Below are 16,252 nucleotides of genomic sequence, written 5' to 3' on the forward strand. Positions count from 1 at the left end.
CACTCCAGGGGGCAAAGGGATTTGCCTAGAAAGTTACAGGATCAGGAAGGGTTGGACCAAGACCCCAACCCTGATCTGTGTGTCGCTCCCCAAGACTTCACATGTGCTTTGGTGCAGCCTTTGTGTCAAACCACTGAACCAGTGCTACCTAGTAACTGGAGCAGATGTCTCCACCTGGTAGGAGTTCCTGTGCCCAGAGCCCCTGATTTGAAGCAAATCTCTGACAAACTCATCAGCCTTAGCACTTTATCTGGTATTTAGAGGGACTTTTTAACCAGAAGGGTTTACCCATTCTCTCATATATTTGCCTATGACTGAAAAGATGAGCTGCCCTTCTCCTTTGCTGAGCTTGGGAATGAAAACAAAAACACACAGACTAACCCAGCCCCAGGTTCTGATAACTGCCAACCACCTGTTAGGGGGACTTCCCAATCCAAGTTCAAAAGGTAGAAGACTACCGGAAAAGTGTTTGTTTGGGGGCCCAGAGTCTAATATTGCACTTGCGTCACTGGCTACAAGAGTAGGCTAACCCCGAAGGGCCACTGTTTTTCATGGCACAGAAACTCGACACATGGTGCTTCATTTCACATCCATATAATATCCATGAGCACTAACGTTTACTTTGGGGCTTGCACATCAGCAGCTGTTGGTGGGAAAATGCACATTTCTAGTTATCACCCCTTGGCGGCAGCCTCACATCTCAACGGCTGGCTGCTTCCTTATCTCTCCATAGGCCTGGGTAATTTCCTTGTTTCCCATTTTCTCGTCACTGTGCATTCATATAAGTCATTAGAAAGAGCAAAGAGAAATACTGTTTTTGATTTCCCCATGCTGAGGTCTTAGGAATGTTCTCATGGCACACTGCAGCCAGTGTAGATGTCTGGAGAAGCTAAAAAAATTTGTGGAATATAGAAAAATTGCACTAGCCTCCAATTGTATCATTCAGCAGTGTCACCCCCACCCCAACTTTCCATAATTCTAATCATTATCATGTTCCGCGCTATGACTCTCATGTGAGAATTTGGCTTCTGAAAACAATGAAAATGAAAAATCTTAAGGAAACAGCACAGCAGTTAAGAACATATAACTGATTCAAATCCTGGTTCCAGTTGGGAAGTCGCCTGACACTCCGTGCCTCAGTTTCTCCATCTCTGAAATAAGAATAGTCCATAGTATCTGCCTTAGAGTTGTTTGGAGAATAAATGAGCTCTTATCTGTAAAGCACTTAGAACACTGTCTGGCAGTGGTGTGTATGTTTAGCTATGATTAATGTGATATCAGCAGATTTACATTATGAATGATAGCAGTAGACAAGAGACATTCAAAGATTCATTCCATTATATAACACATAGGTGATGTCTTCGTTTTATGTGCCAGGCATTGTTATAGACGTGTCGGATATCATCATGAACAAAGAAAAGATCCTACCCTAACAGAGCTTCTCTCCTGCTGGGGGAATCCATAAGCTCCCATATAAACACGTGTATATGTTTTTATGCACACTTTATGATGCATGTATAAATGCAGGTATGTACGCACATATGCATGCAGGTGAGCATCAAGAAAACAAAAGTCATGACTGCAGAACACATAAACGATTTTAGCATAGACAATGAAGACATTGAAATTATTAAAGATATCACTTACCTCGGTTCCGTCACCGATTCAAAAGGAGAGAGTCGCCAAGAAATCAAGAGAAGGCTGAGACTCGGTCGGGCAGCAGTGGAAATACCAGGAACGCTCAGCAGAAGCAAAGATGTGTTATTAGAGACCAACGCTAAGATCATCCACACCCTCGTATTCCCCGTCACTATCTGTGATGTGCAAGTTGGCCAGTAAAGAAGGTCAATAGGGACAAAATGGATTTCATCTGAAATACGGTGCTGGAGGAGAGCTCTCGACAGATACCCCGGACTGCCAGAGAGACAGACAAGTGGATTCCAGAGCAAACTAAGCCTGAAACATCACTGGAGGCAAAAACGACAAAGCTGAAGCTGTCCTACTTCAGGCCCATCATGAGAGGGCAGGGTTCTTTGGAAAAGACAATCATGCTGGGAAAATAGAAGGGAGCAGGAAGAGAGGAAGCACGAAGGTGAGACGGAGTAACTTTGTAAAGGAATCCGTAAGTGCGCTGATCTGGAACACGAGTTAGGCGCCACCTGAATATTTACCTAGAAAATACTTGATGTGGACAACAAGCTTATGGCTGGCTACATTCTTACCACCTCCATTTACAGATAAGAGTGAGACTTACCTAGACTCGGGCAGCGCGTGTGATGGAGTGGAGAGAGGAAGCTCGCTCTGCCTGACTCCAGGCCTCTCCCTCTTACTTACATAGCTTCACCAAGCCCTTGGTCACCGAGTCAGCCTTAGATGATTTCATTAAAAAGGTTCAAAAACGGGAAACATGGAGAATCTTTGAATCCCACGTTCAGGTCTAGAGACAGCTGAAGTCTTATATTTTGTTTAAAGAGAATGTGTTAGGCTGTTGATCTGTACTGTTACAGGTTCCTGAGGTGAATTTAGCCTAGAGAGTTAAAGTGTACCAGTGTGTAAAGTGTACCAGTGTGTAAAGTGTACCAGTGTGTAAAGTGTGACTCACCACTGTGAAAACCTAAGCGGGGGACTCTCCTACCAGTATCAGTAAGATGGGTGAAAACTTGACACGCCATTTCTATTTAGGCCTTTCACAGCTGCAAGTTGTAAAGAAAACCCCGCACAATTCAATTCTGTGAACTATGTCACATGTGCCGGAACACTGTGGCTCTTGTGCTCACATTGTCGGCTTTCCTGTGGTGGAACATTATTGCCCAGCCTAATGCGGGGGGCCTAAGAGTTCTCTCCCGTGAGCCCGGCTCTATCATGTAATAACACTCAAACATTTAAATATATGATTACATTTTCGTCTCCCCCACTTAGGCTGTGAGCTTTCTGTGGGCAGTGGAATCTGGTCCTAGTCATCTGTGTAACTTCAGACCCCAGCGCTTCATCCAATAAATATATGCATTAGTTAATGGTTTTGTGTAGAAACAGTATGCTAAGTACTATATCAGTTGCTGTGGCAAAGACAGTAATACAAAGACACAGAGATTCAACTAAGTTCTATAGGAATCTGAAAGAGGGAGCAGCCTCAGTTGAAACAGGGAGACAAAGGAAGGACAAGGATGCTACTATTCACCGTGTAACTTCGACAGGACAGAAATGTGCTTGATGGTCTGTACGTATCATCTTCAGAGCAGGGCGCTCAAGGTCACACAACTGGTGACAACCCGGAGAACATCAACTCCCATGGTCCTTCAGGGTAGTGGGAGGGGTAGCCTTCGAACTGAACCCAGGATAAGAGGTATTTTCTCCACTGCAAGCAGTGAAATGTAGAGTGTTTTGATGGAGAAAATAACTTAAGTGAAGGCACGAAAATGGGCTTGGGAAATGAACAACATTTCACCTTGGCCCAAACCTGTGGTACCTGTAAGGGATTCCTGGAAGAGGAGGCTGTGAAGATCAAATAGGTGGGGACGGAATAACAGTACTTGGGTGCGATGTTGAAAAGTTTGGGCTTCCTTCTCTCCCCCTTAGGCATTGGCAAGCCACTGAAGGTGGTTGTGAGCCAGAGACTCATTCCAAGCGGGGCTTGATGTAATTTTATACACGGTAGTTTGGGGAGAGGAAAGAATGAAGGAGAAGGGGTAGCCTGAAATAGGGTTGTGGCAACGGGCCTTGAAAGGAAGGGAATTTGAAAAGAAGACAGGAAATTTGACAACTTTTTTTTTTTTCTAAACCCATTGATGAGGCAAGAGTTGTTTAAAATTTTGGATGCTCTTTATATTTCTCCTAGCTATTGCTAAATTAAGTGTATGAAAGTATCTTTTTTTAATTTCAAAAAGATTTACTCTCCTATTTGGCAGAAGATAATAAATAACTTGTTAACATCGAGGCAGTCAGGGTAACTCATCCAATTTCTAAGCTGGGCATTCATTAAAACCTACTGTCTTTTAGTTCACTGGAGATACCTAGTGAACGCATTCATTTAAAGCAGCACTCCGGATCCTGAAGTTAAATAAGCAAAACAAAATCCCCCTTGGAGGCTGGGACTGGCACAGAGAAAGGAGAGTCAAAGCCCCGCCAGGGCTGCTGCCCTCAGACGGTGGGTGTCAAGAGCAGGTGCAGAGGGCGAACAGGAGGGCTGGGCCTTGATCTCCGCTGAAGCAGAGATGGCGTTTCAACTGCAGTTTTTGAAAAATGCCAGTGTATTCCTCCTGGGATTTTCTGTAATTCATTTTTGCTCTCATCTTGCACAGTGTTTATTTACCTAAGCCTTTGTTCTCCTTGAAACTATTTCAGCCACATGTCATTCATTGTATTAAAACCCTGGGCCCTTTATTCTGCTTGGGTTTTTTTGTTGTTGTTGTTCCTCTCTCCAGCTGCTCTACATATCACTTAATTCTCTGACTCTGGCCTGACTCTTACCCTGTGGTGGGAGTCACCTTACACTTCCACCCCTACTCTCCTGGGAATGGGATGGGGGAGTCAGATCAGGATCCAGCTTCAGGATCTATTTTTCTTTTCTGTCTCCGTGTTGTCTGAAGCTGGGGGCAAGGTTAGATTAATCAGTCTAGGTGTGGTAGAGGCCCCGTGACCCCCCCCCCCCCCCCCACCGGGGAAATCCTAGCCCCATAGAAACTTGGCCTGGTTTTGGCTCTCAGAGTGAATTCCAGGCTTTGAAGAATCTGTCAATGTTCAACTAACCCTAACAAAACCTCTGGAAGTTTTTGATAGAACCGAAACTCACACCAAGGGAGGAGGTGCAGAGCTTGGCATCGGAGGCTGGGGAGAGGAAACTGGCCTGCCAACGAAGATCTTTTTCTCTGAAATTTCAGGCCTCTCTTCCCTTAGTTTCAGTGTCTGAAAGAGGCCGTCTGAGCAAGTAACCTGTCCTCCCTGGCATCTTCCAGAAGCATTTCACTGGTCTGCTCTCTGTTCTGGAGGGGATTGTCAGGGCTGCTAGTTCCTACCTCCAAGGCTCAAGGAGCCCTCAGATCATTTTATAAATGAAACCATTTGTCCAGGGACAAGACAAAGTTGCTGAAGGAAACCTAGTCCTGTTATCTGCCCAGGAGAAATTGGACACTAACATTTATTTAGCAACTCCTGTATCTCAGGCACAGGGCTACTTGTCTTCCCCGTAAGCCATTCCAGTTTGCTCATGACTTGGAGGGGGTGGCCCCTGGGACACTGGGTGTCCAGTGCTAACACCAGGAATAATGACCCTGTAAAGTAGATGCTGTTATTCTCACCACAGGAGAAGAGTGAGGTGCAAAGAGGCAAGTTAGTTTATAGAAGGTTGTACAGCACCTTTGTGGTGCTGCTGGGGGTCAAACAGAGATCTGTCCGTCCTCAGACCCAGAGAGGTTCACCATCCAAGTTCTTTAGAAGACAAGGCTCTGTCTCCTTCACGTTGTGTAGCCCAGCAACCCTGCAGCATCCCATTACATCTCTCTCCTGGGTCTTTTGACTCAAGGTTTAACTGAAATGCCTTTCCCTCCCTCTCCCCTGCTGACTGACACAACTTCTGCCTCACCTCCTTCAGGAGACCTTCCCTGACCATCCAAGACCAGGGGTCAGGGCTCCATGCTTTCATTACATTTATTTCTATCTGAGTCACTCTTCTATACTATCTTATAAGTGTCTGCCTGTACATCTTTCTACCCTGACTAAACTGAGATCTTGTAGAATGAAGGAAAACTAGTTCCATCTTTAGATTTCTAGCACCTAACACAGTACCTGGTTTGTAATTGGGGATCAGTATATAGCTGTTGAATTGATTTGTAAAATATCAGAAGGCAGCTGTGTGATTTAGAGTCAAAGTTTTAGATCTCGTTAAGGATTAAGTCCATCGGATGCATTTGTGGTACTGGGGCCAGTTCTTTTAATTTTGGTTTCTTTATTTTAGAAAGTAAGTCATTTTTATGGGTTAGCTTGGTTGCTTGGATTGGATTTCAACATGAGCCTTTATATGTCTAATGCCTGTGAGCAAAAAAAAAAAATGTCTTTTATGAGGTCATAGATGAGACTGTCCAAGTAATCTGGAGGCTGTGTTGAGGTTAGGAAAAAAGGAATTTCTGAAATCAAGTTTTTGCTTTGTCTTTCTATGGATTTTGCTAGTATTCCCTAAGTCTCAGATTTTCGAGCAATTACACATTAGCCTACTTTGAGATTTGATCTTTCTGGGTAGAAGGGAGGAACAGAGGAGTCAGACCCAGTTGTTGAGTGTCTATGCTTTGTTCTCTGGCTCTCCCAAGGCTCTTGTGTTGGTTTCTAATTGGTGTAAGTCATGGAAGAGTGTGACATTTAGACAGAAATGACAAATGCCATCACCAAGTTGAACTGCAGTATGAATGGTGCTGTATGTGATCGTGGCTCTTAGAGATATAAACAGCTTATGGTTTATTCTCAGTAATGTTTAAAATGTTAGCTTGACTGTTACTACTACCTAGTACCTCATGTTTCTTATCCCCCTGGGCCTTCCATTATTCTGTTATCAGTTGTATACTCAAGGACAGAAAACAAATGTTCCAGTCAGTCTCACTAAATCCAAATAACCCTGGTGCAGCATGCACCATGTTAGAAGGGAGTGCCTGAACTCTCATGCCAAGCCTTGCTATTAACACCAAAGCTGAGAGTTGTCAGTAGTAACAATGGCAAAAATATATTGAGTAAACTATGATCCAGGCACTGTCCTACTCACTCAATCTTCACAATAGCCCTAGAAGCTACACACTATGATCACTCCAATTTTATAGATCAGGGAACTGAGGCCAGACTTGAAATCAGGCAGTCCATTTTTAGAGCCCTCGTTCTTAACTGTTACACCCTAACTAGTTCAAGTATCTAGTAAAAGTTTTTGACATCTCACTTAGACAAAGACCTTCCCTGTTATCTGCCTGGCTCTGGGGAAAGTGGATTGTGGGGGAGGGGGAGGTTGGTAGTGTCAAGGTGTGTAAAATTTCTTTGTAGACTTATCACAGAGGATTTTTTTTTTTAAAAAAAAGGTAAACCTAGTTTAGGATTTAGATTGGGTGAATTCTAAACTGTATTTTTTCCCCCAAAGCCAAGGTGGTGCTTTGCCAAACACTAGGATCACAGAAGTCTTTTCAGCTGTCTCACTCCCCTTCATCTGTTGGGCTTGACATGGACCTCTGGGGCTTGCTTTAGTGGCATTATAACAATAAATCCGGAAAGAGATCTGAGTTCAGCTCTGCTGTCCTTGAATGCTTAGAATTCTTGTCAGTAGTTGAAAAGAAAGGAATTAGTTTCTGTGGGCTCCAGGAGATTTCAAGTTGGGTAGATCTGCATGTGACACCTCCTTCCCCCAGTCCAGCTGGGAGGGACCTGGGATAAATGACCTAAAAAATATTGGTCTTGTTTTCTCTCTTAGTCAAATACTGTGGCAGGAACTACCTCTCAAAATTGCTGTAAGACTTTAATATAATAGTATCTCAAGGTGTCAGGCACAAGGCAATTTTTCCATAACCATAAGGATCTTAGGACCTTTCCTCTTTTCCCATGATTTTGACAGTTCTAAACCAGGTATGTTGTGTGGCTCCAGTAATAAGTTTACTATTACTCACGAGTTGTCACTCAGAACTCTTCAGTATCTTTTCCCATTAGTCATATTTAAGACGCAGAGCACGTGTCCATGATTAGACCTGGTACCTTTATCTAGAAAACGTGTTGTGCTTGACTAGTATGTGTCTTGTGCTACATGTATTCATTCATTTGTTAAACAACAGCAAAAATGAGTGAGCAGTGTCAAGACCTGCCCTGTCCTCAGTTTGCTCATAGTCTAGTAGATGGAGATAGCTATTTAAACAAATAAATCACAGATACAGTGATAGAATTCATACAGTGTCAGGGGCTGGAGTCCAAAGGAAAGAGGCTGTGTAGATTCTCTCCAGCTGGGGGCAGGGGGGGAGACATGGTCAGAGAAAGGCTTCTGATGGAAGGGCTGAGTCTTCACAATGCAGCCCGTGTTCCCCAGGTAGATGGTTGGGAGATGAGGTGTGTTGTGGAAAGACTCTCCTCAGCAGAAGGAACAGCATGAGCAAATGTTTGGTGGTGTGGCTCAGCCACGCACATTCAGGAATAGACAGAAGGCTTATGCTTGTGCCAAGCTCTCCTGTAGGTCCTAGATTTAATCGCTCCCCTTTATTGAGTACTGGTATATTCCACATATATGAATCCCCATCACCGTTTTGTAAGGTAGGTGGTGTTATCTAGAATCTTCAGATCTAGAAATTGAGGTTCAAGAGATCAAGGCATATGCCCAGGGGCATGTAAGTGAGATTCAAGCCTAAATCTGAGGAGAACAATCATAACAATAATAAAAATGGCAATATAGCTCTAGGCATGTTCTAACCTGTGCTGTCCAGTACAGTATCCACTAGCTACATGTGGCTATTAAATTAATTAAAATTGAATAAAAGGGAAACTTCAGTTCCTCAGTCAGAGCAGCCACATCGCAAGTGCTCAGTTTCCATGAATGCCTGGTGACTGCTGTAGTGGGCAGGGCAGATACAGCATATGTCCATTATCTCAGAATGTTCTATTGAACAGAACTGGTCTAAACACTTTACATGTTTTAACACATCTAATCCTAAGAGGAGCTTCCTATTATTCACATTGTACAGAGGTGGAAACTGAGGCATAAAGAAGATAAGAAACTTAGCCCAAGTCATGTAATGAATGAGCCCATGTCTTGAAGCACAACAGTATTAACACCAACCCAATATGTTATATTCCTTGTAACACAAATGCATATTAGCCAAAAGAATAGAATTCAGTGTCGTGTATTTTTCTATGTAGGCTGACTGGTGTGTGGTCCTCTGCAGACAAAATGTCTTCTGTATATACTTCTTACTGTACCAGGCAGGTATAGTCTTTGGAGCAGGCTTTGCATACAAGAGACTGGTGGTTTCCAGAGAGCCTCCTCCCCCAGGGACCCCATAAACCTCTTAGTCAGCTTAGTCAAGCAACTCATTTGATGAAAATGATCACTCAGTTCATTTCTCCAAATGACCAAATCAGGAGTGTCAAGTTCATACAGTCTTAGGTTATGCTCAAAACGCTTCTCATCCTTTTTTTTCTTCAGAGATATCTGAGGTTTCTATTTCAAGAGGATCTTCTTAGGATGCCAACACATCCATAGCAGACCTTTTTAGTTTTCAAACATAGAGGGAGAAAGCTTCAGACTGGGAGACTGAAAATCCTAGTTTGAGTTCTGCCCCTGCCTCTAAGTAGCTAAATAAATGAGTTACTTCACCCCTCTATAATTCAGTTTCTTCAACTGTGATCTGGAAATATAATAATACATATTGCAGGACTTTCTAAAAGCTAAATGAAGGGTACAGTGTTTGAGGATGCTTAGCAAGCTATAAAGTACTTTATGTAACTATAAAGTATGAGATAATTATAACACAAATGCTAGAACTTGGGGTGTTTTTCGTCTGTATAACCCTTTAAAGTTTTTAAAGCAGTTGTGGCTTGATAAATTACAGGATAACCTACTCTTAATCATAACATTTGTGAAGTCTTTTTTCTTTTACATAAGTATAGTAGATATTCAATAAATGTTTGGATGGAAGAATAGGTGGTTGGTGGAGGGAGGAGAAGGAGGGAGATAGCAAAAGGGTAAATAAGAGACTTTTTCATAAAGTTTTGATTTTTCCTTTTTAATTTTGTTTTAAAAGATAATCCTTGATATGAACTAGATTCTTGTTCATGTTGAGGGGTAGGAGTCATTAAATACAAGGCCCTGAATTGATTCATTGACTCAGTAAGCTTGTTCTTCTGCTATTTGTATTTTCATTGAATGAAAATTTATTGAGCAACTACCATTAGCCAATCATTGTGCAAGGTTCAGGGAAAACACATTTGCATTTGTCACTGGTGTGTGTGTGTATGTGTGTGTGTGTGTACGCGTGCGCCTATTTTTTCAGCTGCTAATTTTTCCCTTTAAACTTTCTGCAGGATACTGAATAAACTGACACTTGTACAGTCATATGTAGGGCCCCAGCAGTGTTGAGGGCTGCGCTTGTCAGAATCTCATCTTGTGAATTGTTTCCTGATGTTACATGTGCAGCCCGTGATTCCGCTATGGATTGTGAAATGTTTATTCATAAAGGAGAAAGCTCCTTCTGCCCTTGGTTGCTTTCCCTGTTTGGTGGCCCATTTTCTCAGGGATGGCCCCTCCAAGCTCTCTGTGGCCAAGGGAAAATGAGATTTGTCAGCTCTTGGGTTCATGTGGCCTCACGGTAGGCATCAGCTCTGCACTGCTGTGGAATTGAGTGGACATTAGGCAGAGTGTAGAGAAACTCTTGGAGGGGAAATTGGACACAACCTGCCTCTCGCTGGTGCTGTACAAGCCTGGTCCGAGTTTATCTAAGTCTCAGAGAGATGAGAATAGAGGGCCTTGGGAGGCAATTTTTCTGCCCACCTGCTTCCAGGAAGGAGACACTTTCCCTAGTATTTTAGAAGCACTGTGTGAATTGTGTACTGAGAATCGCTGAGAAAGGACCTCCATTTGGGATCCATTTCTCTCATTGTGGATGTGAGGGGACAGTTCAAACTTGCAGGTAGTTTGTGGCAGAATCGGGGCCCAAACTCAGATTTTCTGACTCTAAACCCACAGTGCCTACTAATATTCCATAATAACTGACCCTTCTCAATGTATTCCCTTTATATAAGGCAATTCTAACACCCTAAATTGAGGAAGTATAGAAAGAGCATGGGCTTTGGAATCAGTACAAGGTCAGATCCTGGCAGTGCTTCTTATTATATCTGTGTTAACTTGGACAAGCTACGTGAATACTCTGATTCTTTGCTTCTACAGCTGATGAAGGAGGAAAAGAATATTTATGTTTTAGGGCTGTTTTAAAGATTAAATGAGGTCGTATTTAAAGTACTTTGCATGGTACCCAGCCTATCTTAGGTACCTGATATGTTTGCTACAAAGGAAGAAAGAATACAGTTGTCTCTTGAAAAAAGGGTAAGATAATATTGATTGTCGTGATAATGATGGTGGTGAGGGCTGTGGTGGCAGTGGTGATGGTGACATAGCCACCATTAATCAAACTTTTATTTTTAAACATTTCCTCAATATCAAAGCAACCATATGATATTGTTTACTTTATTTTATACAAGGTCTTTCTGTTTCCAAGTTTTATTTTTTTCTCATTATAATGCTTTAGTTTTCATATTCTAAGCCTCAGTGTGTCAACAATGAATCCGCTAATGAGAGAAGACACAAAGAGATATTTCCCATGCATTTCTCTTTTCACATTTTTTAACCACCTTTCAGGATTGAATGACCCTGTAAGATACACTTTGCTGTGCTTTATGTCCATGGTACATTTAATAAAGGCAGACCATAAATCAGAAATTTCTTGAATTTATTTATAGCACTGTGGACCAGCAGTGGCCAACCCCTTTTTGTTAAGGATCTCAGGATCAATATCTTTAAGATTCCAGTATTTTGATATATACAGATAAGTACCGTATTTTGCCATGTATAATATGCACTTTTTTGCTCAAATTTGTGAGGAAAAAATAAGGATGTGCATTATACATGTGTAGTGCTAATTCCATATCTGTTCTGTTTTTAATTCTTTTATTTATGCTTATGAGTTAAAAGTATAACTTTAGAAATCAATAATGATATCTGTATGCAAGATAATACCCTGGAATATGATCTTCGGTTTTGTTGAACTTACGACGAACTTGCGACAAAGAGTTCTTGGCCTTCTAAATATCAATAATTTGTTACCGGTACATAAAATTTCTTGTACCTTGTATCTGTTCTTGTGTTTTGTAATTATTTGTTACATAAAATTTCTTATACCATGATATGTTTAAAAAGAAATGCTGAAATTCCTTTATAATACAAAAAAAAAGTACCTAAATGTAAATAAATAAATATTTGAATTAAAAGGAAAGATTTTTTTTTCCTGAAAGTTTGGGCCAAAAACGTGCACATTATACACGACAAAATATAGTAAACATTGACCTGGCTATTGGGTTTTTATCGTGGAGAAAAACCTGAAAACCAGCAGTTTGGAATCAGATGACCTGGATGTGACTCCCAGCCCTGTTTCTTGTGAGCCATGACCCTGGTTAAGTTACTTCTCATTTCTCAGCTTTGGTTTTCTCACCTGTAATATGAGGATGATAAGACAACCAATCACATCTGGTGGATGGAAGAATAAAGTGAGACAGGTCCAGAGAGAAAGCGTGCAAAAAGAACTGTTAAAATGAGCTCATACCTACGGTTTGCTTCCTATCCCTCTGTGGCCTGCATCGGGCACAGAGTCATTCAAGGTCTACCCAGAAAAACATAAACTACTGTAAGTATGTAAAAAAGAAGGAAGTTAATCCCCCTCAAATGGTGACCCAGATAATGAAGGAGATAAGAAGCAAGCCAGAGATCAGCACATGGAAGCTGCTACTACTCCTAGCTGGAGGGACAAAGGAAGGAGGTCGTGTTACCAGGGTTCAGAGGTGGTGGACACCAGCAGATATTAGAGCCGTAGAGGCCCTGTCAGCAGCGCTGAAGATGTGGGGGAGAAGTAGACACCAGACACAGGAAGGGGTGGGAGAGAGAGACTCTGGCTTTCCACCTCCTTCAGCCCTCAGGTCTGCTGGCTGACCTGGGCTGACCTGGAGCCAGAGACGATGGTTTGCGGGGGCAGCCCCACAATGCTGAGCAGGGCAGGGGACCTGGTAAAAACTAGTAGACCCGGGACTTTTACAGGCTCAGTCCTGGACCAGTCGCCTGGTGGCTGGGACCTAACTATGATAACCAACACAGAAAGTTTGAAAGAGTCTTACTTCCCCCTACTGCTGGGCCTCTGAACAATAACAGAGGTTCACAAATAAATAGCTGTGCTTGGGAAGGTAGAATCTGGAAAAAAGCATTGGAAAAACTTCGAAAGTTGTTGGAATGTAAGAGGCCTTTCAGCGGCCATCAGATCCTGCCTTCTGGAAAGGCCTGCTGGCTGAGCAGCCAGCACCTTCACTATCTGGGGATTTGTGGCTGGAGGAGAGACAGCCCCCCAGCCTGCCTTTCACCTGGCTCACTCCTACAGAGCTCAGCATAGACCCGCCTCCTTGTGAAATCTCCCGCTGCCCCTGCAGCTCCTCCTGTAGCGGACTATTCCCTGCATTGAAATGCTCCACTTGGGGTTCTCTCTCCTCCCTCTAGACTGTGAGCACCCCAGGACAGGGGCCTGTCTTTTTTACCAGTACAGCCCCAAGCGTTCATACTTTCGTTTCCTACTCTGTGCCAGCAACTGTGGTGGGGGCTGGGCTGCTAAGCACTTGGGTGTGGCAGTGCCAGCTTCCAGCAGCTTTTATGCTAAAAGAAAAGGCAGACAGTGTATCACTTTTTAAAATTACTGGTGTCATGAGTGCTAGGGAGGCCCAGGGGTGCGGGAGAGCATTGGACAGGGGGACTCGATCTCTCCTGGAGGATCAGGGAAGCCTTCTGAGGAAGTGCCATTTAAGTTAGGAATAAGTGGGAGTTAGCGCTACAGAGAGGCTGGGGAATGGCATTTCAGGCAGAGGGGAGAGGCAATGCCAAGGTCTTGCAATGGGAAAGCGTTGCATATTGGAGAGGGAAGGGTGGCATTGTGTGGAACTGATGAGGCCAGCGGGAGCTGTTTGGTCCTGTATCCCAGTCTCTGGGTCCTTCGCCGAGCACTTTTCACCTCCTGCCTATGTTGTAGTTAGGAATGTCCGTGCTTTTGTGGTTCCCACATCATGCCTACTGGATAGTTTTGTGCATAGAAGGTGCTTGCTGGATATTTGAATAAATGGCAGTTCTAGGCTCTGAAAGTCTCTCTAGATCTCTCATCACATTTGTAACTTCACTTGCCCAGCAAGTATCAGGAATACAATCTGTGTAGAGAAGAAGCCTGAGTTTATGCCATTTATGGGAAACTTTCTGTCTGCTGTCTGGCACCCTTTTAGCAGAAACTCACTGTCTGTCACCCTACCCTTTACCCTGCCAGTTCAGCAATAAGTAGTGGTGAGAATGGTGGCCGAGACATGCCCAAAAGATTCAATCCTCAAACCATTTTTGAGGTTGAGATGTGATGTGTTAAACCAGATGCTATTCAACTCTGCTCCTTACTAGCAGTGTGACCTTGGACAGGTCATTTAACCTCTTCATATGTCTTTGTTTCTCCACTGACATGTGTGGCATTAATAATATCAACCTGACAGGCTTTAATAATATCAACCTGACAGGCTTACTATAAAATGAAACTATACATGTAAATATCCAGTACAGTGCCTGATATTTATTGAGCACAAAATCACTGATAGCTGCTGCCTGTATTCTAATTACATTTACTGTTACTATTACAATGTTGGATGCCCTGCATTGACTACAGAGTAAAGCAAAAACAGAACAGGTTTCTTAGTTTTCCCAAGTGGCAGGCAAGTATGCTCTTTTGGTTTCTTTTTGAGACTGGCTTACACATGGAATGCTTTCTCAATGTTGTTTAGTTATTTTTGTTTTTTGATGCTTTATGCTTGTTTTTAGCTATCCTTTTTTTAAAAAGAGGATTCTGTTTTGTTTTGCTTTCTCATAGGAGTGATTGGAGCAGATGTGAGGGGGCGTGGCCTCGCCTGCGAGGGACAGCCAGTGACGTCACGGCTGGCTGTCATCTGTGGAACATCTTCTTGTCACATGGGGGTGAGTCTGCCAGGCCAAGGGCGGGGCCGCACACTCACCGGAGGGCAGCGCAGAGGAGATCGGAGCTGCTGGCCCCCTTTTTACCCCCTCAGCTTCTTCGCTTCCTGCCACCCCTGCTTTGTCTAGCCGGAAGCCCATCTCTCCCTCTGACAGCCTTGCTTAGCTTCGCCAGATCTTCTTCCAGGGGCCAAATTCTTAAAAAGTGTGAAAAGGGCTGAGTCTGCCTTTGACGTCACCCTGGCCAGAGATCCGAGGCAGTGTGAGGGGTGAAATCGGATCCAAAGATGGCAATTCCTTGCTCCCAGACTGATCTGTCCCTAATGGGTAGTAGAGGCTTCTCTGCAGAGGGGTGTCTGTTTTCCTTGGCCACTGAGCTCTCTCTCAATCAATATAAATCTATCTCCCTGGGAGCGGCCTGATGATCTATAGAATTAGGCTGCATATCATGACTTCAAAAGAACACTGATAAGCAATTTTCACTTTGTTAATTTTTCTCCATGAATTAGTGGAAAGGCTTTCTCCAAGATTGCAGTTAAAATTTAGTGCCTGCCCTAAAATTTATACCTTTTTTAAATGCATGAGTCTGAAAGCATTCCATTTCGATAAGTACCCTTTTCTACCATATTTTTATGTAAAAGTCATTACTCTGTTCAACTTAGATGGACGACTCCTTGGATTTTTCCCAGCTGAGTAAAGTAGAGAGGAGAGTGGGGGAGGAGAAGGAAGGGAAATGGGGGAGGCAAGGGGCCCGGGCAAGGATTCGAGTGGGATGCAGTCCAGGGCAGAAGCTGTGAACTGTGAAGCGAATCACGAGTGATGAGAAACTGTGCTTAATAACCATAGGGACCAATGAGCCTTTTTTTAACCTTTAAATATTTGGGTTGAGTCATTATTGATACATGTATTTATTTACTGATCCTCTGGTATTGTGCCTGAGGCTGTGCTAAACCTTGGGGACAAAAGGATGGCATAGGGCCTCTCGTTAATGAGATAGAGTTGTAACCGGTATTCTAATACAAGGACCCCAAACATCATTTCAGACAAGCTTATGATACAGAGCGTCTATTACGTACCTGGCGATGGTCAAGATGTTCTCATACACGGCTTCCCATTGCACAGAGATGGTGGGGCCAGCCAATCGGTTTCCTGTTCCAGTTCCTCCCATTCCTGAGTGTGGGCCCCTGGGCGAGGCACTTAACCCTCTGGGCCTCACATGCCTCCTGTCAATCGTGGAGAGTTGCAGTGTGTGGCTCACAGTATTGCGAGGATGAAATGAGGTTCTAGAACATGCCCCACATAAAGTCAGCACATGCCAGAGGTGAGCTCTTGATTACTGTCATAGCACGAGAGTTGCTGGGCAGGAAGGAGACAGTGACTGACCCTGCCTGGGCAGCGTCCAGGGTTAGGGACAGCTTCCTGAGGGGACATTCGTGTTATGCTGGACTTTAAAGACAGAGCGTTCCTTAACACCCCACCCCACCCCCAAACAAAAAGTTTCCT

At 43.5% G+C, this 16,252-nt stretch overlaps 1 protein-coding gene and 1 long non-coding RNA gene across 13 annotated transcripts in view; one reads left to right on the forward strand and one right to left on the reverse strand.

Annotated features, from left to right (window-relative positions):
- LOC109371255 (uncharacterized) overlaps positions 1-1,985 on the reverse strand; it is a 31,731-nt gene extending 29,746 nt beyond the window's left edge. Inside the window, exon 1 of the long non-coding RNA XR_002121847.1 lies at positions 1,648-1,985. This is a non-coding gene — a long non-coding RNA (uncharacterized LOC109371255). The remainder of the gene's footprint in view (positions 1-1,647) is intronic.
- The window catches only part of FGGY (FGGY carbohydrate kinase domain containing), a 415,184-nt gene that overhangs the window by 221,897 nt on the left and 177,035 nt on the right, over positions 1-16,252 (forward strand). For all 12 annotated transcript variants that reach the window (XM_019623675.1, XM_019623668.1, XM_019623671.1 and 9 more), the window contains one exon: positions 14,649-14,752. In XM_019623675.1, coding sequence (XP_019479220.1) covers positions 14,649-14,752 — 104 coding nt within the window. The remainder of the gene's footprint in view (positions 1-14,648; positions 14,753-16,252) is intronic.

This window comes from Hipposideros armiger, unplaced genomic scaffold (assembly GCF_001890085.2).
Source record: "Hipposideros armiger isolate ML-2016 unplaced genomic scaffold, ASM189008v1 scaffold_557, whole genome shotgun sequence".
NCBI classification, from domain to species: domain Eukaryota; kingdom Metazoa; phylum Chordata; class Mammalia; order Chiroptera; family Hipposideridae; genus Hipposideros; species Hipposideros armiger.